This window comes from Silurus aristotelis (assembly GCF_946808225.1).
Source record: "Silurus aristotelis genome assembly, chromosome: 28".
NCBI classification, from domain to species: domain Eukaryota; kingdom Metazoa; phylum Chordata; class Actinopteri; order Siluriformes; family Siluridae; genus Silurus; species Silurus aristotelis.
Genome location: NC_139601.1, coordinates 8,771,140 through 8,797,249, shown reverse-complemented (window position 1 = coordinate 8,797,249; position 26,110 = coordinate 8,771,140). Strand labels below are relative to the sequence as shown.

The 26,110-nt window shown below is 37.3% G+C and overlaps 1 protein-coding gene and 2 long non-coding RNA genes across 3 annotated transcripts; 1 reads left to right on the top strand and 2 right to left on the bottom strand.

Annotated features, from left to right (window-relative positions):
• On the bottom strand, positions 1-26,110 carry myg1 (myg1 exonuclease). Its single transcript, XM_083534265.1, has 7 exons — positions 25,727-26,110; positions 25,469-25,581; positions 11,135-11,294; positions 8,707-8,856; positions 1,914-2,036; positions 1,640-1,821; positions 1-317 (listed from the first exon to the last, which is right to left on the bottom strand). Exons 1-7 carry the CDS (start codon positions 25,817-25,819, stop codon positions 131-133), a joined length of 1,008 nt encoding a protein of 335 aa, XP_083390391.1. The 5' UTR covers positions 25,820-26,110; the 3' UTR covers positions 1-130.
• Positions 14,815-17,865, top strand: LOC310722046. Its single transcript, XR_014532275.1, has 2 exons — positions 14,815-17,287; positions 17,352-17,865. It is a non-coding gene; the product is annotated as an uncharacterized lncRNA (long non-coding RNA).
• LOC310722058 lies at positions 17,747-22,393 on the bottom strand. Its single transcript, XR_014532286.1, has 2 exons — positions 21,869-22,393; positions 17,747-20,228 (listed from the first exon to the last, which is right to left on the bottom strand). It is a non-coding gene; the product is annotated as an uncharacterized lncRNA (long non-coding RNA).

Sequence of the window (26,110 nt, the reverse complement as noted above, 5' to 3'; positions counted from 1 at the left end):
TACTGTTTATAGATTATATTTATACAAACATACCAATAAAGAAAATGCACACAAACTACATTTCATTATTATAAGTGAAACGTTGGTTAGGCATAGAGAAGTCTAGACTAACCAATAAAGCAAGGGTGCTTTAGCAAATATTTGCATTGCATCTATAAGATGCCTCCAATGTTCTTCTAGCCATCTCAAGAACACCTTCCTTGGTTTTGTTTCCCCCAATGAAACCGCTAGAATGAACAAAGACACAATCAGGGATTCCACTGATTTGGGATAAGGCACTGTCCCTAATCCCATGCCAATCCTCCAGCAGCGACAGCCTGTAAATTGAATTTTTTTTAATTAATGGATAATAGGACAATGTGTTCATTATAGTAAACATTTTAAATTCTAAATTATTTTTTTTTATTCATATGTAGACAGTATCACACACCCATGGAAGCCGTATTTAAACTGTTACACAATTGGAAACACACAGTAGTCTAGAATATCTTTGTATGCTACAAGAACACTGAATTGGAACATTGACTGCCTTAAGTTTATACTCAGTCGGATCAAGAAGTATTTGTTAGGTTGGAAATAATATGCACTTCAGGATGTGATCATATTTGGTATTCTAAGATTTTGATTACTACACTCTGTGATTAATAAAAAAAAAAAAAAAAAAAAAAGTAATGTTCTCTTTGTGTGTTTGGAAACCATAAAAGCGGTTTCCTTGTAAATCAACTAAGAATCAAAAAACTAATTGATGCATGTATACATACTTTTTTCAGACAGTGACAATTTATGGAATTTTGCCTATTCCAAAAAATGTTGAGAAAAAAAAAATTGCAAATAAAAACAAAATGCAAATCTTAATCCACCTTTTGTTTTTACAGTAGTTTTATGGCAGCCGATGGCCGATGTATTATGTCGATTTTTTTGGTTGATATGTTCGCCAGATTTTATTTTCTCCTTCATCTAATAACATTTAATAGCTAACAAATAAATAACACGTGATATAGAAAATATCTCAAATTAAACATTTATTGAGCAACACAAGCCTATCCAATTAGTGCACTTGTTAACAGGTGTTGGACTTAAAAGGGAACCCATCTCTGTGACAATGAATGTCCCTTAATTACAGTTATATCATTGTTCCAATAATTATCAGTTAAGAAAATGTAAATGTAAATAACATTTAAAATAAACTTAAGTGTGCTTAAAACCCTATTTATTTAGTTTTTCTTTTTTATAATTTCACAGTTAAAACACAAAATGCAGACCAAACTAAATTCTCCAGACAAAAATTGCCCTTCACATCTGTGCAGTTAAACCATGCAGGAGAATGTTATCCTTTATAAATTCTAGAAAACAAGTTCTTATTACCAGTGCTGAGATAGATCTACAATACCCTTTCCAGCTGCTAATTACATCTAATAGTCTGTTCTCTCACTGAATAACTGCATTTGCATATCTGCTGCTCATTGTGTAGATACTGTTCATGACTCTCAATCCACCCTACAATGCAAAAACCCAAACTTGATGTTCAATTACTCTGATGATTTACAATCTTTTGTATGTAAAGCACTTTGAGATTAAAACCATCCAACATGACACTAACAATACCAAAATCCAACAATTTAAATTAATTGAGATTCACCTGTTGTGGAATGTGTTGAGTCCAGCTGGCACACACTGGACTCTCCACTGCCCATTTTGATCTGGATAGAGCACAAACTTGATTGTTAAATCAAGTTTCAGTTCTTTTTCCAGGGAGAAGAGATGGTCTTTCCAAGGGCACCCCCCTTGAGTCAACAAAAGTATCTCACCACTGGCATCCACCTAAGTACAAGTATTCTTAGCAATAAACATCACCTACAAAAATACATTTGTTTACTGGTACCTCATAATTAACTTAAGATTATCTTTGTTACCTGATGCCTTGTTTGAATAGCAGCCTCCACTACCACTCTTGCTGGAAGCCATGCATTTTGATAGTAGTGCAACCGGCCTAAGAATTCTTCTCCCACCAGGGAGATGGCTTTCTTAAAACCCTCCTATATAACACAATAAAATGATTTTGAGTAACATTTGTTTTAAGTAACACTTGCAGTGGACATGAAGCAAAAGAAATGATGGTACCTCATAATTAAGATTATTTTATTAGACCGATTTGATTTATTATAGTAAATTTAACAAATCGGTCTAATAAAATAATCAATTATGCAAACTGAGAGATAATAATAGTAAACTGACTAGTACTGAATAATTTGGGAATAACTTGTGGTAGCCAATCCATAAGTGAACATGTTGTCTCATGTTCACCAGACTAAACTTTTACAATTTAAGCCTGATGAATTCCATCTTGGAATATGCCACTGCCAGCAGGCAAGAAAAGCCTGGTCATTCAGCTGGCCTTAATTTTTGGGCACCTTATTTTGCTGAACCTAGACCTTTAGAAAATGAAGCAACCCTAGATCATAACACAGTACCCCCTAAGGCTTGTACAGTAGGCACTAGGGATGATGGGTGCATCAATTCTCTTCTTTACCTGATGTAGCTAAACCCTTAGAAAGGGGTATTGACAACTCCCATGATGCCCTTTACCTCACCAAACTGTGGAACCTGAGCTACTCTGTACTAGCTACAAGTGAATATGGCACTTTGGCCTATAGGGTGTTCGAATTCTAAGCAGTCACACCTGTGTTTTAATCCCCATTAATTTTCTCTGACAATAACAAGTGCCAAATGACTTGAAGACCAAATGTCCAATAAAAAAAAAATATTTGTATAAGCTAGGGCTGCAACAACTAAGATAAGATATACCTTTATTCATCCCATAGTGGGGAAATTTCTGATCAATTTAATCAATAAAATTGCTAATTGATTATGCAATTCATTGTGAATGAATGCAAAAAGAATTGCGAGAACAAAAGTCAGAATTGCGGAGAATAAAGTCAGAATTGCCAAAAAAATCCTTGGAATTGCGAGAGAAAAAGTAGGAATTAGGCATTTTTTTTAAGAAGGCGTAAACAAGTTTCTATAGGATTTAGGCCAAAGTCAATGACAAAGTTTCAAAAATTTTTAATCATTTCAAACAAAAACACATCTGTGTGTTATCTAAAATGTATTTATATAATTTTATGATTTTTTTTTTTGTCATATATTTGCATTTTGATGTAATATGGCAATTAAATTAGATGAAGTGGTAGATGGTGTACCTAGGAAAGAACGATTGGTTATTGGGGCAGACTTTAATGGGCATGTAGGTGAAGGGAACAGAGGTGATGAGGAGGTGATGGGTAGGTATGGTTTTAAGGAGAGGAATGTGGAAGGGCAGGATGATGTGGAGTTGGTGAAGCAGGATGCAAATAGTATTAGTAAGGAGGAAATGAGAGCAGCGATTAAGAGGATGAAGAGTGGAAAGTCGGTTGAACCAGATGACATACCGGTAGAAGCGTGGAGATGTTTAGGAGAGATGGCAGTGTAGTTTTTAACCAGATTGTTTAACAGGATTCTGGAAGGTGAGAGGATGCCTGAGGAATGGAGAAGAAGTGTGCTGGTACCGATCTTTAAGCATAAGGGAGATGTGCAGACCTGCAGTAACTACAGGGAAAGTAAGTTGATCAGTCACACCATGAAGTTATTGGAAAGTGTAGTGAAAGCCAGGCTGAGAGAAGAGGTGACCATCTGTGAGCAACAGTATGGTTGCATGCCGAGGAAGAGCACCACAGATGCCTTATTTGCTTTGAGGATCTTGATGGAGAAGTATAGAGAAGGTCAGAAGGAATTGCATTGTGTATTTGTGGATTTAGAGAACGCGTATGACAGGGTGCTGAGAGAGGAGTTGTGGTACTGTATGAGGAAGTCAGGTGTGTCAGAGAAGTATGTGGGTGTGGTGCGGGACATGTATGAGGACAGTGTGACGGCAGTGAAGTGTGCAGTAGGTACGACAGACTGGTTCGGGGTGAAGGTTGGACTGCATCAAGGATCGGCCCTGAGCCCTGCAGGCAGGGTGGAGTGGGTGGAGAAGAGTGACAGGAGTGATTTGTGATAGTAAGGTATCTGCAAGAATGAAAGGGAAAGTTTATAGGTCTGTGGTGAGACCTGCAATCTTGTATGGATTAGAGACAGTGGCATTGAGTAAAAGACAGGAGGTGGAGCTGGAGGTAGCAGAGCTGAAGATGTTAAGTTCGTTGGGAGTGACGAGGATGGACAAGATTAGAAATTAGTTTATTAGAGGGACAGCGCATGTAGGATGTTTTGGTGACAAGGTGAGGGAGGCGAGATTGAGATGGTTTGGACATGTGCAGAGGAGGAACATGAATTATATTGGTAGAAGAATGCTGAGGATGGAGCCACCAGGTAGGAGAAAAAGAGGAAGGCCAAGGAGGAGGTTCATGGATGTGGTGAGGGAAGACATGCAGGTAGTTGGTGTGAAAGAGGCAGATGTAGAGGACAGGGTGGTATGCAGACGGATGATCCGCTGTGGCGAACCCTAATGGGAGCAGCCGAAAGATGATGATGATGATGATGATGGCAATTAAATGCACTAAATGGGTTTAGTTTTCACATATATTCTTGTATGCAATTTTAAGAAATTAAATGTAAATTTTTCTAAAAAGGAAACAAGGTATTTCTTTATTAAGATTCATGTCTTATATTCTCTTGTATATTTAGCATTGCTCTTTAATAAAGAAAAATAACTTCTTATCCGAATTACTCGACTAATTGTTAAAATAATCTGTAAAATACATGATTACTAAAATAATTGATAGCTACAGCCCTATTGGACAGTACAGGTCAACCAATTACATTTAAAAAAAAATTACAATTTTACAGTGGTTTACAGCGAAAGCTTATGCATTTGTACACCAATGCGCGTGCATATTTTTTATATATATATATATATATATATATATATATATATATATATATATATATATATATATATATATATATATATAAATATACACACACACACAGTGAGTAAAATAAGTATTTGAACACCCTGCTATTTTGCAAGTTCTCCAACTTAGAAATCATGGAGGAGTCTGAAATTGTCATCGTAGGTGCATGTCCACTGTCATAATAATAAAAAAAAAAAAATCCAGAAATCACAATATATGATTTTTAAACTATTTATTTGTATAATACATCTGCAAATAAGTATTTGAACACCTGTCTATCAGCTAGAATTCTGACTCTCAAAGACCTGTTAGTCTGCCTTTAAAATGTCCACCTCCACTACATTTATTATCCTAAATTAGATGCACCTGTTTGAGGTCGTTAGCTGCATAAAGACACCTTTCCACCCCATACAATCAGTAAGAATCCAACTACTAACATGGCCAAGACCAAAGAGCTGTCCAAAGACACTAGAGACAAAATTGTACACCTCCACAAGGCTGGAAAGGGCTACGGGGAAATTGCCAAGCAGCTTGGTGAAAACAGGTCCACTGTTGGAGCAATCATTAGAAAATGGAAGAAGCTAAACATGACTGTCAATCACCCTCGGACTGGGGCTCCATGCAAGATCTCACCTCGTGGGGTCTGAATGATCCTAAGGAAGGTGAGAAATCAGCCCAGAACGACATGGGAGGAGCTGGTCAATGACCTGAAAAGAGCTGGGACCACCGTTTCCAAGGTTACTGTTGGTAAAACACTAAGACGTCATGGTTTGAAATCATGCATGACACGGAAGGTTCCCCTGCCTAAACCAGCACATGTCCAGCCAGGTCTTAAGTTTGCCAATGACCATTTGGATGATCCAGAGGAGTCATGGGAGAAAGTCATGTGGTCAGATGAGACCAAAATAGAACTTTTGGGTCATAATTCCAGTAAACGTGTTTGGAGGAAGAAGAATGATGAGTACCATCCCAAGAACACCATCCCTACTGTGAAGCATGGGGGTGGTAGCATCATGCTTTGGGGGTGGTTTTCTGCACATGGGACAGGGCGACTGCACTGTATTAAGGAGAGGATGACCGGGCCATGTATTGCGAGATTTTGGGGGACAACCTCTTTCCCTCAGTTAGAGCATTGAAAATGGGTCGAGGCTGGGTCTTCCAACATGACAATGACCCGAAGCACACAGCCAGGATAACCAAGGAGTGGCTCTGTAAGAAGCATATCAAGATTCTGGCGTGGCCTAGCCAGTCTCCAGACCTAAACTCAATAGAGAATCTTTGGAGGGAGCTCAAACTCCGTGTTTCCAAGCGACAGGCCAGAAACCTGACTGATCTAGAGAAGATCTGTGTGGAGGAGTGTGCAAAATACCTCCTGCAGTGTGTGCAAACCTGGTGAAAAACTACAGGAAACGTTTGACCTCTGTAATTGCAAACAAAGGCTACTGTACCAAATATTAACATTGACTTTCTCAGGTGTTCAAATACTTATTTGCAGCTGTATCATACAAATAAATAGTTAAAAAAATCATACATTGTGATTTCTTTTTAGATTATGTCTCTCACAGTGGACATGCACCTACGATGACAATTTCAGACCCCTCCATGATTTCTAAGTTGGAGAACTTGCAAAATCGCAGGGTGTTCAAATACTTATTTTCCTCACTGTGTGTATATATATATATATATATATATATATATATATATATATATATATATATATATATATATTATTTTTTTTTCCTTCAATCAAACCTGTTTGCTTGCTGCGTTTCTCTGTTACATCCTCTTTTTATAGCATTTGTCTAGTACAACAATTAACTTGTTTTTAATGTTTGTATATTTAATGTATGCATATATCATTTTATTATTATAAAAAAAATATATATTCTAGAGGCGTATATCTTCACAACTAAACAAAATATCTATTTTTATAGCATAGTTATCAATCTGCCATCTGATATCATAAAACAATACACAATTTACACCTTGCATAGTCAAATGCTTTTTTTTTTTTTTTTTTTTACAGAAAAAAGCAACCCAGCAGGTGGCAGGGCTTTATCTTACAAGATAGACAGTTCTATTCTACATTGAAAAACATATTAGTTTAATCACGCATTTTGTAAATAGGTTTTTCTTGTATATACAGTGAGGAAAATAAGTATTTGAACACCCTGCTATTTTGCAAGTTCTCCCACTTAGAAATCATGGAGGGGTCTAAAATTCTCATCGTAGGTGCATGTCCACTGTGAGAGACATAATCTAAAAAAAAAAATCCAGAAATCACAATATATGATTTTTAAACTATTTATTTGTATGATACAGCTGCAAATAAGTATTTGAACACCTGTCTATCAGCTAGAATTCTGACCCTCAAAGACCTGTTAGTCTGCCTTTAAAATGTCCACCTCCACTACATTTATTATCCTAAATTAGATGCACCTGTTTGAGGTTGTTAGCTGCATAAAGACACCTGTCCACGCCATACAATCAGTAAGAATCCAACTACTAACATGGCCAAGACCAAAGAGCTGTCCAAAGACACTAGAGACAAAATTGTACACCTCCACAAGGCTGGAAAGGGCTACGGGGACATTGCCAAGCAGCTTGGTGAAAAAAGGTCCACTGTTGGAGCAATCATTAGAAAATGGAAGTAGCTAAACATGACTTGTCAATCTCCCTCGGACTGGGGCTCTATGCAAGATCTCACCTCGTGGGGTCTCAATGATCCTAAGGAAGGTGAGAAATCAGCCCAGAACTACACGGGAGGAGCTGGTCAATGACCTGAAAAGAGCTGGGACCACCGTTTCCAAGGTTACTGTTGGTAATAGACTAAGACGTCATGGTTTGAAATCATGCATGGCACGGAAGGTTTCCCTGCTTAAACCAGCACATGTCCAGGCACGTCTTAAGTTTGCCAATGACCATTTGGATGATCCAGAGGAGTCATGGGAGAAAGTCATGTGGTCAGATGAGACCAAAATAGAACTTTTGGGTCATAATTCCACTAAACGTGTTTGGAGGAAGAAGATTGATGAGTACCATCCCAAGAACACCATCCCTACTGTGAAGCATGGGGGTGGTAGCATCATGCTTTGGGGGTGTTTTTCTGCACATGGGACAGGGCGACTGCACTGTATTAAGGAGAGGATGACCGGGGCCATGTATTGCGAGATTTTGGGGAACAACCTTCTTCCCTCAGTTAGAGCATTGAAGATGGGTCGAGGCTGGGTCTTCCAACATGACAATGACCCGAAGCACACAGCCAGGATAACCAAGGAGTGGCTCTGTAAGAAGCATATCAAGGTTCTGGCGTGGCCTAGCCAGTCTCCAGACCTAAACCCAATAGAGAATCTTTGGAGGGAGCTCAAACTCCGTGTTTCTCAGCGACAGGCCAGAAACCTGACTGATCTAGAGAAGATCTGTGTGGAGAAGTGGGCCAAAATCCCTCCTGCAGTGTGTGCAAACCTGGTGAAAAACTACAGAAAACGTTTGACCTCTGTAATTGCAAACAAAGGCGACTGTACCAAATATTAACATTGACTTTCTCAGGTGTTCAAATACTTATTTGCAGCTGTATCATACAAAAAAATTGTTAAAAAAAATCATACATTGTGATTTCTGGATTTTTTTTTTAGATTATGTCTCTCACAGTGGACATGCACCTACGATGACAATTTCAGACCCCTCCATGCTTTCTAAGTGGGAGAACTTGCAAAATAGCAGAGTGTTCAAATACTTATTTTCCTCACTGTATCAAAAGAGTTAAACTTGAACAATGTACAAAGTATAAAAGGGATTAAAAATTTCCTTTGCTAACCTCCGTGTCCTGAAAGTCATTGTTCCACCATGGGTTAAGATGACTGACACGAGCACCGAGAGTTGTGCTAACAGTATATCGTGCCTCTCCATCATGCTGAGAAATCCCATTATCTACAGCATCCACTTCCTCAACAAAGTTTTCATACATCTAAAAGAAATAAATAGTCAGCAGGTTAGAAGGATAAGCATACAATTGCCAGACCCTTATTCTATAGTATAGTAATAGTAGGGAACTATACCAAAAATTATTTTTTTTTTTTCCCATATTTGCATTTTGATGTAATTTGGCAATTAAATGCACTAAATGTGTTTAGTTTTCACTGATATTCTTGTATGGAATTTTAATAATAAAAATAAAATTTTTTCCAAAAAGGAAAATTTTTTTGTAAATTTTAAGATAGGTCTCTTACTTTAATAAAGAAAAAGTATTTATCTAATTTCTCGATTAATCAATGGAATAATTAGGATTATTAAAATAGCAGCAGTTTTCGTTAGATGTTAACTAAGAAAAAAATTTAATAAAAAGAAAAAATCGGAACTGCAAGAATGAAGTCTAAATAGACTTTGTTTTTTTTGTTTTAGGCTTCCATAGATTGGGATATTTCAAACTAAAACAAAGTAAACACCGTACAGTGCATTTACTTTTTTGTTTTAGTACTACTTCTAGTACTTCTTATTCGGTCACTCGATTAAATGATAATCGGTAGAATACCATAATTTCTGGACTATTTTTATTATTTTTATTTTCTGGACAAAGATTTTTATTTTTAACATAAATTAGCCGCAGTTGCCTACATTGAAACTAATGAACTTTACACAGGCTTTAATCGAAAGACAGTGCCTGTTACACGGCAATTTCATTGGTCTAATGTTATGGGGCTCAGTTTTTTGGCATGAAGCTTGTGAAACCGGGAAAAACCCAGGAAAAATCCTGTGTAGGAATGTGATATATATATAATATAATATTATAATATATTATATTATATATATAATATAATATATCACATTCCTACACAGGATTTTTCCTGGGTTTTTCCCGGTTTCACAAGCTTCATGCCAAAAAACAGTGTATATACACACACTGAGGAAAATAAGTATTTGAACACCCTGCTATTTTGCAAGTTCTCCAACTTAGAAATCATGGAGGGGTCTGAAATTGTCATCGTAGGTGCATGTCCACTGTGAGAGACATAATCAAAAAAAAATAACCCCCCCCAAAAAAATCTACTTTTTTACCCACTAATTTATGGATTTTTCTGGGGGTTTTCCTGATTTCACAAGCTTCAAAGCCAAAAAACTGAGACCCATAACATTAGACCAATGAAATTGCTGTGTAACAGGCCCTGTCTTTCGTTAAAGCCTGTGTAAAGTTCATTAGTTTCAATGTAGGCACCTGCGACTTATTTATGTTCAAAACGCACGACGATGCCAAAAGAAAAACTCCCAAGATAAATTGTTGTGAAAGGAAAGAGGAAGACAGTGAACAATGACTTTCTTGGTAGGCTACTGTTTAGTTTAGTTATACATTTAGTTTAGTTATACTGTTTAGTTATACATTATATTTGGGTGTGCTTAATAGTCCGGAAATTACAGTGTAATATATATATATATATATATATATATATATATATATATATATATATATATATATATATATATATATATATATATATATATATATATATATGAAAAATTTATTATTTATTTTTACTTATTTTACTGCAAAAATAGAACCGTATTCCAGACTATAAACCGCTACTTTTTCCCCCCTCTCTGAACCCTGCGGCTTAAACAATGAAGCAGCTAATATATGGATTTTTCCTGGGTTTTTCCCGGTTTCACAAGCTTTAAGCCAAAAAACTGAGCCCTGTAACATTAGATCAATGAAATTGCTGAACGGGTTCAGGTTAACCAATGAAACTCTTTATATTAAATCGCGCTCTCACTGAATCGGGCCAGACCACATCATAAATATGGACGATGTTCCTCTGATGTTCGAACTCCAATAATGGAAAGCTGAATTGTTGTTGCATGTTGGTCTCATTTGCAGTCGTAATACATCGAATTATATTTGGACTAGCAAAAAAACACCACCATGAAAAAAAAAAAACATTAAGTGCTGCGGGAGCATTTCAATGACCATAAGAGGAAGCACTACATGGACTTGGACATGTACATGGACCTGTGTACATTTATTTAATTTTATTTTTTTTACTTTGAAACTGCAGAATCCCTGTGTATTAAAACTTCACTATGCATGCTAATAAGCATGCCATCAATGCTGAATTTAGCCATACCATATTTACTGACTTATGCTTTAGTAGTACTTTGTAGTCAAATCTATTGTTTTATAGTTTTCTATGACAGCAAAATCTAGCCTAATAAGTTTATTGTATACAAAATTTGTATGCTTTTACAGAAATTACCTTATCAAAAAGGATCTCCAGCTGCCTGTTGCCTTGCTCCAGGCCTGTAAGATGGGAAAGTATTCGACGACCAAAGTGAAGATAAACCAAACCAGCTGAGCTCAGCCTGGTTACCCATGGCTTCTCTGGGCATAAGCTGTTGAAGGTCTCCTTAAAGGACCTGGGGAAAAGAAACAAATTCAAATTCACAAACAAGCATGTCTTACTTCTAAGAGCAATCCTTGGCAATAAACTTGAGCTATAATTTTATATAATAAATGCAATTAATTTTTTCTTATTTTTTATTTTGCAATTGAAAAATTACTGTAAATTAGACTGATACTCATAACGTAAAATCATACTTAATGTCTATTAAATATGAAATAAAAATAATGTTCAATGCAGGTCATGTTTATCCATGACACTTCATTATCTATAACAATTTCATTTTTGAGCATTATCAACTTTAATGATTGACAGTAAAGCTCAAAGTGTCTTCTTTCCAAAGATATTAGAGACATAGTCTCAGATGCATGCAGATGTTTAGGAGAGATGGCAGTGGCAATTTGGAAGGTGAGAGGATGCCTGAGAAATGGAGAAGGAGTGTTCTGGAACCGATCTTTATGAATAAAGGAGATGTGTAGACCTGCAAAAACTACAGGGGAATTAAGTTGATCAGTCACACCATAAAATTATGGGAAAGAGTAGTGGAAGCCAGGCTGAGAGAAGAGGTGACCATCTGTGAGCAGCAGTATGGGTTCATAACGAAGAAGAAGAGCAGCACAGACTATTATTTGCTTTGAGAATGTTGATGGAGAAATATAGAGAAGGTCAGAAGGAGGTGCATTGTGTATTTGTGGATTTAGAGAAAGCGTACGACAGGGTGCTGAGAGAGGAGTTGTGGTATTGTATGAGGAAGTCAGGTGTGTCAGAAGTATGTAAGGGTGGTGCAGGACATGTACAAGGACAGTGTGACAGCAGTGAAGTGTGCAGTAGGAACAACAGACTGGTTCAAGGTGGAGGTTGGACTGCATCAAGGATCGGCTCTGAGCCCTTTCCTGTTTGCAGTGGTGATGGACAGGTTGACGAACGAGGTCAGACAGGAGACTCCCTAGACAATGATGTTTGCGGATAATTTTGTTATTTGTGGTTAGAGTAGGGAGCAGGTTGAAAAGAGCCTTGAGGTATGGCGCTGGAGAAAAGGGGAATAAAAGTCAGTAGTAGTAAAACAGTACATATATGTGAATTTGAGGGAGGGCATTGGAGTGGTGCGGTTGCAGGGAGAAAAGGTGGAGAAGGTGGAGGAGTTTAGGTACCTGGGGTCAACAGTGCAAAGTAATGGAGAGTGTGTAGAGAAGTAAAGAAAAGAGTGCAGGCAGGGTGGAGAAGAGTGACAGGAGTGATTTGTGATAGTAGGGTATCTGCAAGAATGAAAGGGAAAGTTTATAGGACTGTGGTGAGACCTGCGATGTTGTATGGATTAGAGACAGTGGCATTGAGTAGAAGACAGGAGGTGGAGCTGGAGGTAGCAGAGCTGAAGATGTTAAGGTTTTCGTTGGGAGTGACGAGGATGGATAGGATTAGAAATGAGTTTATTAGAGGGACAGCGCATGTAGTATGTTTTGGTGACAAGAGGGAGGCGAGATTGAGATGGTTTGGACATGTGCAGAGGAGGAACATGAATTATATTGGTAGAAGAATGCTGAGGATGGAGCCACCAGGTAGGAGGAAAAGAGGAAGGCCAAGGAGGAGGTTCATGGATGTGGTGAGGGAAGACATGCAGGTAGTTGGTGTGAAAAAGGCAGATGTAGAGGACAGGGTGGAATGGAGACGGATGATCCGCTGTGGCGACCCATAATATAAGCAGCCGAAAGAAGAAGACGACGAAGACATGCTGTTTTGCACACCTCTTGATTTGCTATTTCTGTTTTGCACAACGTTGTGTTTATGTTTGCAAGTACACTTTTGTCTATTGTTCTTGTTTGCACATTTTACTTGATAAAATTATAAGTTAATAATAAGTTATGTATCTGTCCCACACTGTCTTGTATTGTCTGGTGCACTGTCTTTTGTCTTGCACATTATGTGGCTAGGACAACTTACTTTAATCCTTAGCTCTGTGTTCTTTTATGTAGCTCTATGTTGTGTGATGTAGCACCATGGTTCTAACTATCACATACAACTTACTTACATGCAATTGTAATCAGGTCACCCTTTATATAAATATTGTTCTACCTTTTATGTAGAGCTGCTAGTCAATTCTTAAAAAAATCAAAAAATAAATAAACAAGGCAGAAAAGGAGGCAATGCCAGTTAAAATTTTGTTTGCAAAATATTATTGATCTACTTCCATTTTTGGACCTTTCCTCTTTCTCTGTCGATTATTTAAATTTTATTTCCATTATTTAGCTCCAATTCATATGTATTAAATTCCATTCCCTTTGCCCACACAATAATCTATTTATACATAAATCTAAATGTCATATTTTTCCAGTAATTTTAACCATTTCTGTCTGGATCTTCAGATCTGGCCAAAAAGTCTGTCTCTTAGAACCATCTGGTAAAGGTATTTTACATTCTATAACATTTTATTTCTATAGTGCTTTTACCAATTGAGCTTTTACAGAATTAAATATAATTCATGGTTTTGGACTATAATTAGGGCCTTACTCAGGGTTCCAGAAGCAGCAGCCTGGTGGTGCTGAGATTTAAACTCATTGTTTTTTTTTTTTTCATAACATGAAAAAACACATGTTCTTTGAATTGTTTTGTCATAATGTGTGCTATATCTTAACTATTTAAATGTATTTATAATAACTTGTGGCCCTTTTTGCTAATGTGATTGGAATGTGGACCTTTTGGCCTTTGCTCCAAGGGCTCTTGTGGTTTTCTCTTCTTTTTTTACGGTTTAAGGATTTGAAAGGATTTGCATTTGAAAGAATTGTGTACTGTAGGACACCATCAATTAAACTTGATGACTACAGCACCAAAATCATGTTCTGATGTTGAGTGATGTTCTTTTCGGCAATAAAGGATCCTGCTGAAAATGCTTCTAAAGCTCCTGGTATTCTCTGCAAATTTCAAACAGTTCCTAAGATAGACATCAAGAACCATCAACAACAACAAAAACAAAAACAAAAAATGATTATAAATCATTCATATGTATAGTACATTAGAAAAGTATTCAGTCCCTATTTACTATGATCCATTTTTGTCATGTTGCAGCCTGGAAAAAATAACTGGGAATAAAAGCACCCACTAACATTTACACCATCAATAAGCATAGGATGATTTCATCAACCTTTTTAATGATAACATTTTAAATATCAGCCAAACAAATCCTGACTATTGAATATAAATAATTTTAATAAATAACCCTCTAGTTAACACTATAAGTTAATAATCATTTACAAAGTTTTACTCTAATTTAAATCCCTTTACGGACACAATGCAGCTTAAGTCACCAATAGCTAGTACGTTTTTTATTTTTCCTTACCAGACTTTATGAAATGCATAAAAATTGCAACTGAACAAAAATGAAACAATCATACTTTATCAGCAACAGAACTTTGGAGGATGAGGTCTCGCTTTTGTAGAGACTATAAAAAATGTGGTCATCTACTGCAGCACATCAGACTGCTAATTTTTTGCAAACGATTTGAAAAACCCTTTTCCCCCTGCCAGCAATATCAACATTGTGACTAGTTTGGGCCAAATTCTCCATATTAATAGCAACAGGTGCACACTGTCCAGCTTGGCTCACAAGTTTTCCCCGCCAAGAAGGACCTTTACTGCCCTGTCAAAATAAAACACCCAAATGTGCGCTTTGCACTTGCTTTGGTTTGTAGAACCTAGTTTCAAGCTGAGGGTTTTCCAAAACAAGTGCAAGGTGTAATTTACACAACTTACTAAGTTAATCTTTTTCAAAACCCAAGAAGTGCTAGCTCCAGCCTGTAAGCCATGCAGTGGCTGTCTATCAGTTTTGGATTCTCCACATTTGCACCATTAGCACAAAATCCTACAAGCTTTTGCTTAGTCGTCAAATCCAAATTTTGACATTTAGGATTGAATGCATTCAGTCCCACCATCAGCATGAGCATGTGACAACTCTGAGACTGAGGCAAGATGATTTACAGGCAGCCCGACATAGCTTCATTTTCTGTCACAGAAGAATCAGTTCATCCATCAATCATAAATAATTTGTATTTTGACTCTTTCCCTCCATATCCTGTAAATCTGCAGCAATATTTGAACCAAGTTCAGTGGAGGACATCATTATCATACATTGGGGAAAGGTCCAGGCCATTTTTTTCCTTAAGCATAATTAGTGGCTGCATCGGAAGGAAACTCCATTCCTCTTTTGCAATATAAAATATGGTGTATTCATTTTTACAGAAAGCTCACATCTCCCTGCACGGTCACTTTTTATTTTGAGTTTAAAATTATTTTGCTATTGCAGATTCCTGAGGGTCTTTGCTTAAAGTCATCATACCATCATGATAAGATGCATGTCGTTTACTGTTTGAGTGCACCGTGAGATTTTCACATATGAAACTGAGAGACCCTGATAAAAAATTATTTTTACCAGCTGTTAAGGTTGCAACTGCAGTATTTAGATATCATGTGTTCCTCCTAATCATACAAAAGCCATTTAAAATCTGACAGCCACTGAGCCTAGAATTTTCGCCATTTCCAATAGACTTTTTGTTATTCAGACTGCACAATTTTCTCTGCCACATTTGATATGCCTGGCTGGTCTTTGCATTCACTACCTTCTGCCAGCACAAAAATGGACTCTATTCTTTGTGCTTGTAAACAAAAAGATGTAACCATGTTCTGCTGGAAGAAGACCATTTAGATCTGATGCATCAGTTCTCTTTACACAGCATCTTCTCTTTTCTCCAACTTTCTCTTAAATTGATTGTGGGTCTGAGAAAAAAGACAATTAAAGATATTTTTTAGTCACTAATCAGGAAATTTTACCCGTGTATGTGAGCGATTTACTCACACTGTAGAGGGTTACTCAAAAGAACATTTCATTTTTTACCCCGCATCAAAATAAATAACGTGTTCTAGATCCTTTACATACATGTTTATTCAAGCAGATAATTCCAGAAGTACTTGTTCTGGAAAATAATAAATTTCCATTTTCCATTTACACTGGTCTTCTATTTTCGGCTTCTCCCATTAGGGCCACAGCGGATCATCCGTCTCCATACCGCTCTGTCCTCTACATCTGCCTCTTTCAAACCAACTACCTGCATGTCTTACCTCACCACATCCATAAACCTCCTCCTTGCCCTTCCTCTTTTTCTCCTTCCTGGTGGCACCATCCTCAAAATTCTCCTACTGATATACCCCATGCCCCTCCTCTGCAAATGTCCAAACCATCTCAATCGAGCCTCCCTCACCTCGTCTCCAAAAACGTCCTACATGTGCTGTCCCTCAAATAAACTAGTTTCCAATCCTGTCCATTCTCGTCACTCCCAACGAAAACCTAAACATCTTCAGCTCTGCTACCTCCAGCTCCACCTCTTCCTCCTGTCTTTTAGTCAATGCTACTGTCTCTAAACTATACAACATAGCGGGTCTCACCACAGTCCTATAAACTTTCCTTTCACTCTTGCAGATACTCTTCTATCACAAATCACTCATGACACTCTTCTTCACCCACTTAAGGTTGCCTTCACTCTTTTTTTCACTCTTTCCAACACACCCTCCATTACTTTGCACTGTTGACCCCAGGTACCTAAATCCTCCACCCTCTCCACCTCTTCTCCTTGCAACCGCACCACTCCACTGTCCTCCCACACTGTCCTACTGGTATGTTAATAGTATGTTAAATGTTAACTGTTATGTAATGTACCTCTGTTTTAATGCTGTCCTTGCTTTCCATGTCTAATATCAAAAGTATCACCAAAATTCTGTTCCTTATTTTGCAAACAATGGTGCATTTAATTTGATCATGAAATGTACCATACTGTCTTAATACACTTTGGATAAAACTTTAAGTTCTCCAAAGCAAGTGTAACCCGGAAACCATGCCCACAAACGCATGAACAAAGGGAGTTTCTCCCTCCAAAATTTCAGGCCATAGAAGATCTGGCCATTCTCCCAAAGATGGGTGGGGTTCAGGACCTTTAAAACATCTTGAACCCAACTAATCAACAGTCAGTGAAGTCAAGCAAGCTCACTAACTCGGCTCGACCGGAAAGGCTCGAACGCCCAGGGCCCGAAGACCTGAAGAGTCGGACGCTTAGAACAGCCCAGCAGCTGATCTTCGAGACGAGATCTCAAATCCTTTTTGAAATCTTCCAGCAAGCTTTATCTTCAAGAACAACACCTGCTCTGATCTTCAGGAGAACCTGAAAGAACATCTGACTCCCTCCTAACCGACTCTTCAAAGATTTCTTTGTCTACCGCATCCGGACTCTTGTGCAACAAGCCAATGCAAGTAACCGTTTTACCAGCCAATTTAGATGCATGTTTAAGTTTGAACCTCTTACTTTTAAGGTGAATTTGAATTCTTTTGAGTTCTCATTTAGGATGTGATTAATTTTGAAGTTTAAGCTTACCATTCCTTTCCTTTCTTTCTCTCCTTTCTTCTTTTCCTTTCTCTTCCTCCTGTTCCAATTTTTTATTTATTTTTTTTACTTTTTATTTTTATTTTCTTTATTTATTTTTGTATGTTTGTGTAGTTAGTTTTATGTTGTGTTTTGTCTCATTCATTAAACGCCGTATTTTTCATAAGTGATTGTCTCTGAGTGCCGCTCACATTTTAAGGTTCCTGCAAAATTCGATCTGAACTACATTTATAGAATTAATAAAAGATTATACTGTCTGTTCGGCAGACGAACAGACCAAATAAGTGTAAAGTTAATTCCATTACCGTCTATTCAACTTCATTTAAATATTTAGGAGTAACTATAACCCGTTATAATTACTTATAAATATTTCCTTTTCTTTGCGAGCTAAATTCGCTACAACAGGATGCAGAAAAAGTGTGTTAATGCTTTAGTTACATCTAGATTAGACTACTGCGTCACATTAGTGTCTGGATGTTCTAGTAAGTGCATAAGCAAGCTTTAGAATGCAGCAGTAAAAGTCCTTACCAGAACCAGAAAATATGACATCACCCCTGATTTAATCAGTCTACACTGGCTGCCAAATAAATCTCGCATTAATTAAAAAAAATACTAATATTGACATATAATAGCACTGAATGGTCTTCCACCACAGTATATGTGCAGGTTATATGTTAGTACCTCAAATTATAAAGACTACATTAGGGGGCAGACCTTTCTCTTACAAAGCCCCAAGGTTATGGAACAGCCTTCCAATTAACGGTCAGGACTCACACAGTCTCTTGCTATACAAATAAAACTAAATTTACTCAGTAGTTAGATGTTTAAGAACTGAATTAGATGATGTTTTAACATATTTGAAGGCCTGATGGCACAAGATGCAGCCTCAGGGATGCAGATATCCTAGAGACCCAAGAAACATTCAGTAAAAATAATGCATGACTCTTCTCAGCTGAAGAAAACAAAAGTAGCTTTTTTGTTTGCCCAGTGAGATGTGTATTGACATTGTCTTTAATTTGGCATTGGGAGTGTGTGGGCATAAAAAAAAAGAAATGACTTGCACAAAGAAAAATTCCAGAGTTGGCCAGAAAATCTGTACAGTTGATTAGTGCCTTAGTGCAGCTATTAAGAGGATGAAGAATGGAAAGTCGGTTGGACCAGATGACATACCAGTAGAGCAATGGAGATATTTAGCAAAGATGGCAGTGGAGTTAACAAGATTGTTTAAAAAGATTTTGGAAGGTGAAAGGATGCCTGAGGAATGGAAAAGGAGTGTGTCCCACCTTTATTTCTTAAGAATAAAGGTGATGTTCAGACCTGTTATGGGAAATAGTAGTAAAAGTAGAGGTGACATCTGTGAGCAACAGTATGGTTTCATGCCGAGGAAGAGCACTACAGACGCAATATTTACAGTGTTTGTAGATCTATAGAAATGACAGGGTGTCAAGAGAAGAGTTGTGGTATTGTTTGAGAAGTCAGGTGTTGCAGAGAAGTATGTGAGGGTGGTCCAGGACATATATTAGGAAAGTGTAACAGCAGTGAAGTGTGCAGTAGGAATGATAGACTGGTTCGAGGTGGAGGTGGGATTGCATCAAGGAGTTTGAAATTGAGGTGCTGCATCACACTCCCAATCCCAGGCCAGATGCTTACCGACTATCAACAATAGTTCTGAATACATGTCTTTCAAGGAGAAAGCACTACTACAAGGGTGTTTACATCGAGCATGAATGCAAAGAAGTTTATTTAAAAAGACACATTGCGGGGCACCAGAATAACGGGACCAAATTTCAGTAATTTTGTGACTGGACCACTGCAGCTCCCTGCTGGCAGGTCTACCTCTGAACACTATTCATCCACTGCAAATGATCCAAAATGCAGCTGCACGACTTGTGTTCAATCTTCCCAAGTTCTCCCACACCACCCCACTGCTGCGCTCCCGTTACTTGCTTCCAGTAGCTGCCCATATCAGATTCAAAACACTAATGCCTGCCTACAAGGCCAAACATGAACCAGCACCATCTTACCTCAGGGACCTCATCACCTCTTGCACTGCACCACGCTGTCTGAGATCCTCCAGCACTGCTCGAGCACACAAAGGTGATCGAATGAACTTCCCCGAGATGTCCGAACAGCGAAGACCCTGGCAATCTTCAAGCTAAATTTGAAGACCTACCTCTTCCTGAAACTAACACTTTCCAAGTTTGCTTTGTTTATTAAAAATATATAAAAAAATCCCTCTCAACGGAGATGTAGGCTGATTTATCTCAAGTTTGTAATCTAGAGTACCAGTGTAGATTAATTTATTGATGGAGACTGAAAGCACTATTGTCTGTCCCTCTGGACAAGGGCATCTGCTAAATGCTACAAATGTAAATCAAATTGTGTACATGAAGTGAAACATGCATTTTCATGCCAAATTAAAGCTTTATCAGTGTTGTGTTCCACATTTTTTCATTTCTGACTCCGGTTTAGGACAACCAGTAAATTACGTTAGGTTTTTTATTCAACTAAACTTAAATTGACTTTTTTGACTTACAGTGGGTACGAAAAGTATTCAGACCCCCTTAAATTTTTCACTCTTTGTTATATTGCAGCCATTTGCTAAAATCATTTAGGTTCATTCTTCTTCCTCATGAATGTACACATAGCACCCCATACTGACAGAAAAACACAGAATTGTTGACATCGTTGCAGATTTATTAAAAAAGAAAAACTGAAGTATCACATGGTCCTAAGTATTCAGACCCTTTGCTCAGTATTTAGTAGAAGCCCCCTTTTGATCTAATACAGCCAGGAGTCTATTTGGGAAAGATGCAACAAGTCTTTCACACCTGGATTTGGGGATCCTCTGCCATTCCTCCTTGCAGATCCTCTCCAGTTCTGTCAGGTTGGATGGTAAACGTTGGTGGACAGCCATTTTTAGGTCTCTCCAGAGATGCTCAATTGGGTTTAAGTCAGGGCTCTGGCTGGGCCATTCAAGAACAGTCACGGAGTTGTTGTGAAGCCACTCCTTCGTTATTTTAGCTGTGTGCTTAGGGTCATTGTCTTGTTGGAAGGTAAACCTTCGGCTCAGTCTGAGGTCCAGAGCACTCTGGAGAAGGTTTTTGTCCAGGATATCCCTGTACTTGGCCGCATTCATCTTTCCCTCGATTGCAACCAGTCGTCCTGTCCCTGCAGCTAAAAAACACCCCCACAGCATGATGCTGCCACCACCGTTTTCACTGTTGGGACTGTATTGGACAGGTGATGAGCAGTGCCTGGTTTTCTCCACACATACCGCTTAGAATTAAGGCCAAACAGTTCTATTTTGGTCTCATCAGACCAGAGAATCTTATTTTTCACCATCTTGGAGTCCTTCAGGTGTTTTTTTAGCAAACTCCATGCGGGCTTTCATGTGTCTTACACTGAGGAGAGGCTTCCGTCGGGCCACTCTGCCATAAAGCCCCGACTGGTGGAGGGCTGCAGTGATGGTTGACTTTCTACGACTTTCTCCCATCTCCTGACTGCATCTCTGGAGCTCAGCCACAGTGATCTTTGGGTTCTTCTTTACCTCTCTCACCAAGGCTCTTCTACCCCCGATAGCTTAGTTTGGCCGGACGGCCAGCTCTAGGAAGGGTTCTGGTCGTCCCAAACGTCTTCCATTTGAGGATTATGGAGGCCACTGTGCTCTTAGGAACCTTAAGTGCAGCAGAAATCTTTTTGTAACCTTGGCCAGATCTGTGCCTTGCCACAATTCTGTCTCTGAGCTCTTCAGGCAGTTCCTTTTAACTCATGATTCTCATTTGCTCTGACATGCATTGTGATCTGGAAGGTCTTATATAGACAGGTGTGTGGCTTTCCTAATCAAGTCCAATCAGTATAATCAAACACAGCTGGACTCAAATGAAGGTGTAGAACCATGTCAAGGATGATCAGAAGAAATGGAAAGCACCTGAGTTAAATATATGAGTGTCACAGCAAAGGGTCTGAATACTTGGGACCATGTGATATTTCAGTTTTTCTTTTTTAATAAATCTGCAACAATGTCAACAATTCTGTGTTTTTCTGTCGATATGGGGAGCTGTGTGTACATTCATGAGGAAGAAGAATAAACTTAAATGATTTTAGCAAATGGCTGCAATATAACAAAGAGTAAAAAATTTAAGGGGGTCTGAATACTTTCCCTACCCACTGTATGTGAGTTTTGGAAGTAACATTAAACCAATATTTTTAACTCCAGTTTGAGACAAAGCACTCAAATGAAGTGTTTCCAGATACTAAGAAAGTGCAAATCGATTACTATACCATGCATTAATATCGCAATGTTTCTTTGAAAATGTGACAATGTTTAATGTTGCAATGTTACAGTTTTTTTAATATATTATGTCCAATGTAAGAGTTGGTTCCTTGCTGATCCCTGTTACTTGTTGGCAGACGAGTTTTAAACAGTTGCCTTAATTTAAGTACTGCATTACGTTCTGCTGCTTTTTTTTTTTTTACTTATTGAGCAAATTTTGCCCATTTTTGCCCATTTATTTAATCGAATGAAGGAAATGTATGGTAGTTATATAAAGTTAGTAATAATTTGTTATTATATAATATATATAATTTAAGTAAAATGTATGCACTATACAAGCTTAAATCACAGTTTATCAGTTTCCATTACGTTTATTTCATTCACATTAACAGAACATGATGAAGCTAAAATTAATGCTAACTTTTACGTTGGATTTATGTGATTAAATTAGATTGGAAATTGAAAAACTGACATTTAATTGAAATACAAAAGGTTTAGTGTAGTGTAGGTGAGTGTAGGCTATGATGGTCAGTAATGGCTTTCCCATTGTCCCCTCTGTTGTTTACCAACATTGTAGAGGCAGAAGAAGGGACTGTTGATCTAGTAGGAAAATGATCGTTTGTTGCGATTTTGTGAGCCTCTGAAATCTTCACATCCATTAATGAGTATTATACAATTATATTCAAGTGTCAGTGTACAAAATGAATTGGAGAAAATCTGAGACTATCCCAAGATGAAAACATGGTGATAAGCTGATATGGTTTTAACCTTTTTCAACCATATATTTATGAATATGCCTGTGAATATTACAGACACTATTTTTAATGTGCTGGAGATGACTACAATTTTGATAATCAAACGATTGTTATAAATTTTTTTTCAAAATAAGTTTTGCTTATTATAACTATATAGAACCCTAATTCAGGGTATTTATGTATTAAAGTGCACAAGCTATATATTAAGTTAAATTATCTTTCATTTAAAAATATTTTAAGCTTATAGTGGCTGCTTGACAACCATAAGCATTCGCTGGAAACCACAACAGTGACAAAATTGTTTGTTGTTTACTGCTTCTTTTAAATTTACTGTTTGTTCTCACAGGTTTAATTGAATCAATCACTATGTCGCGAGCGAGGGGATTGTGCAAACTGAAGTTTGCGAGTCATGACAGAACAGATATAGGGCCACTGTCCTGAAGTTAGCAAACATTTGACACAATAGCACTTTATTAAACTATACCATTTTCACATGATGAGGATTATACAGTTTCTGCTTACTGTGCTGCTGTTTCGATATCGGCATTCGTTATTTCATTATCATTATATTATCAAAAATATTTCATTATTTTTGGTCAGGCAGTGTAACCATCTAGGCTTTATAGGCTAGGGACAGCTAGAAATAATTTATGTTGGAAACGCAATGAAGAGGAAGACACTTATTTACATGACCTTTTTTTGTTCAATTCTGGTGCAAAATTCTGGGAATACCTGAAGAATAGACAGGATTTTTTTTTTTTACCTGCGGAACCATGACTATGCCTTCCTGGAGATAAATTATATATACAACATAAAAATGCATTATTATTAAGATTTAGTTGTATTACAGCTGCCAAGCTCAGTGGTTAATTACATTTTGTGCCACTGGAACAGCCCTGAAACACACAATTGAACAACTGGATTGATAGGATAATTGAAATTGCTACAAATGAGTGTATGTTGAGAGACTGAATTGTGAGAGAGAACTGCAAGAATGTAGGATAATTTCTGGCAACATATTAAAAAAGGGACTGCTTGACAAATGTTTGATTCCTATAGACTATTGTGTTGATTGTCTTTTACTGACAAGTGGGTGAATATGTAAGTTTAAAGGTGATTATAAAACTGTAATACTCTGAGGAGTCTTTTACTGTTAAAAAATTTAAAAGTTAAATTATAAAAACAGAATGAATGCATGTATATTGCAAACAAGTTGAATGAATGTGGTCACTTTTTTCTGATGGCCTTTTAATAAAGTCATTGATTTCCAGTGTTGGATGAAATACACATACCATATATTGGAGTTAAAGTAGAAACAGACACACCAGGTAAAATATCATTCCAGTAAAAATGCTCCCTTCAAACTTTCACTTGAGTAAAAGTATGACAGTATTTGCCTTCAAATGTACTTAGGTATCCAAAGTACTATGATTTATTATGGCAACAATGACCTATTATCACTTTTGTCACAAGACGACTTCTAATCAACTCAGTCCATGTGAAAAGACTCCAATGTTATTCTTTGCACACCAATCTATAAATGTATTATATGTATAATGTATCAATATCTATTACAATTATCATGAGCCCAAATCCTTTTTTTTTTTTCAACTACTTAAAAAAAAAAAGAAAAAGTTCAAATAATGCCACAGGTGTTGTAGCAAGTTAGAGTCAGGAATTTCTTTCATAATTTTTTACTCTCCAAATGTTATGCTTGCTGTTGAACTGATGCTAACTGGTGGTAAGTAGCTACCACCAAATGGCAAGTTCAAAACAGAGTGCATGCTTTTTGCAGTTTTATCCACTCATATAAATATAAAAAGAAACAAATGATTTTGCAAATGAGTATGAGTCAAAAGTAATATTTGACTTTAAAAAGTAGTGAAGTTAAAGTAAGTCTCCCCAAATGGAAATACTTCAGTGACGTATACAGTATAAGTATAATTTTTTACAGCTTCACGAAAAAGCTGTAACAAATTACATTTGCTTTGTTTCTGTCTACCACTGTTAAGTTCTAAAACCTACAATAGGATTATCCTCAGATCGACAATGTTACGCTGTCAAAATTGTATGTTTTTCTTAGGCTGTAATTAGGACTGAGAAGGTTATTAAAATAAAAACAGGTTTATTTCATAAAAACGTTTTCAAGCTTTAAAATGTGGGCTACTTGAGCTTTGTGTGTGATGTATACCTATATTAGAACATAGTTACAAAGAGGGAAGTGCCAAGTGCTAGCTCAGTGTTTAATTAAGATGCTGAACTGATCAGAAGTTCAAATCCAAGCACAACAGAGTTGTCACTGCTTAACCCGTCACCACTCAGTTGCATGTATTATTTAATTGTAAGTCAAATTGGATAAGTGCATCTGTGAAATATCATAAATCCAATGTAAAGAGAGAAGTTGCAGATTTGCAAGTAATATTCACAATATATTTGCACTGAAAGATGAAAGGAGACTGTGGGTGTCAACAGTAAGTCTACGAAAAATACAAACTACATATTGCATTCCAGCAATTAAAAAAATCAAAGCACATCGTGGGCTTTAACAACTATAAGTGTGATTAACCTCCTGAATGCAAATGAGATTGCAGACACAAAACAGCACTACTAAACAATAAACTCCAGTTAAATCAATTAAATAATGACGCAACGCTGCTTCTATGGCATATTGGTAGACGACTATTAGACATCGTTTTCTTTTTTTCTTTTTTCTTTTTTTTTTTTACTTGTCTGAAAATACCTTTGATGATGGTCGTATCGGTGTAGTTTTTGATCGTAGACTCCGCCAACGTCGACCACAATATCACACTTCGCCAGCTCAACAGGGTCACGAGTCCGAATTATTTCGGCATCCTTGTGGTAAACAAAATAAAACACTTTAAAAGAAATACAATGCTAAAGAGCAGTACATTTAACTAGTTCCACAGTTAGTAAAGCTATACATTTTCATTAATCTGTGAAAACAACGAATGCATATAAAGTAACGAGTAAGGTTAACCTTGTAATCCGGCAGCTGACGTAAAAGATAGCATGCCAAAACTTCATCACAATGAAAAGTTCCGTCGTGTGTGCCAATTTTAACAGGATACATTTTACTAAACACCGTCCTCGTTGAATATGGGTGTTGCCGCTGTAATTTTAAATCCTTTCGAACTACCTCACTGGGAAACTGATATATATATCTATATATATAGATATATATATCATATATTTTACGACCCTCCTAATATTAGGTGGTTATCTGATTCGCATCCCTTCCCGATTCGCACCGCGCGTGGGCAACAATGAGACTGCAGTGTCTAAAATCGCTTATTAGTTCACTCGTCCACTCGTTCACTCATTCTCTAATCTCTACATAATGCACGGCAGTAGAGTTCACTAC

What these genes read in the sequence shown, in the direction of transcription:
- myg1 (XM_083534265.1), bottom strand. Translation starts at nt 25,819, where the DNA reads ATGTATCCTGTTAAAATTGGCACACACGACGGAACTTTTCATTGTGAT. An exon ending in GTCAGCTGCCGGATTACAAG is followed by an intron (nt 25,582 to 25,726) that starts GTTAACCTTACT and finishes GTTTACCACAAG; the next exon opens with GATGCCGAAATAATTCGGAC. An exon ending in CTCAACACATTCCACAACAG is followed by an intron (nt 318 to 1,639) that starts GTGAATCTCAAT and finishes TTCAATTTACAG; the next exon opens with GCTGTCGCTGCTGGAGGATT.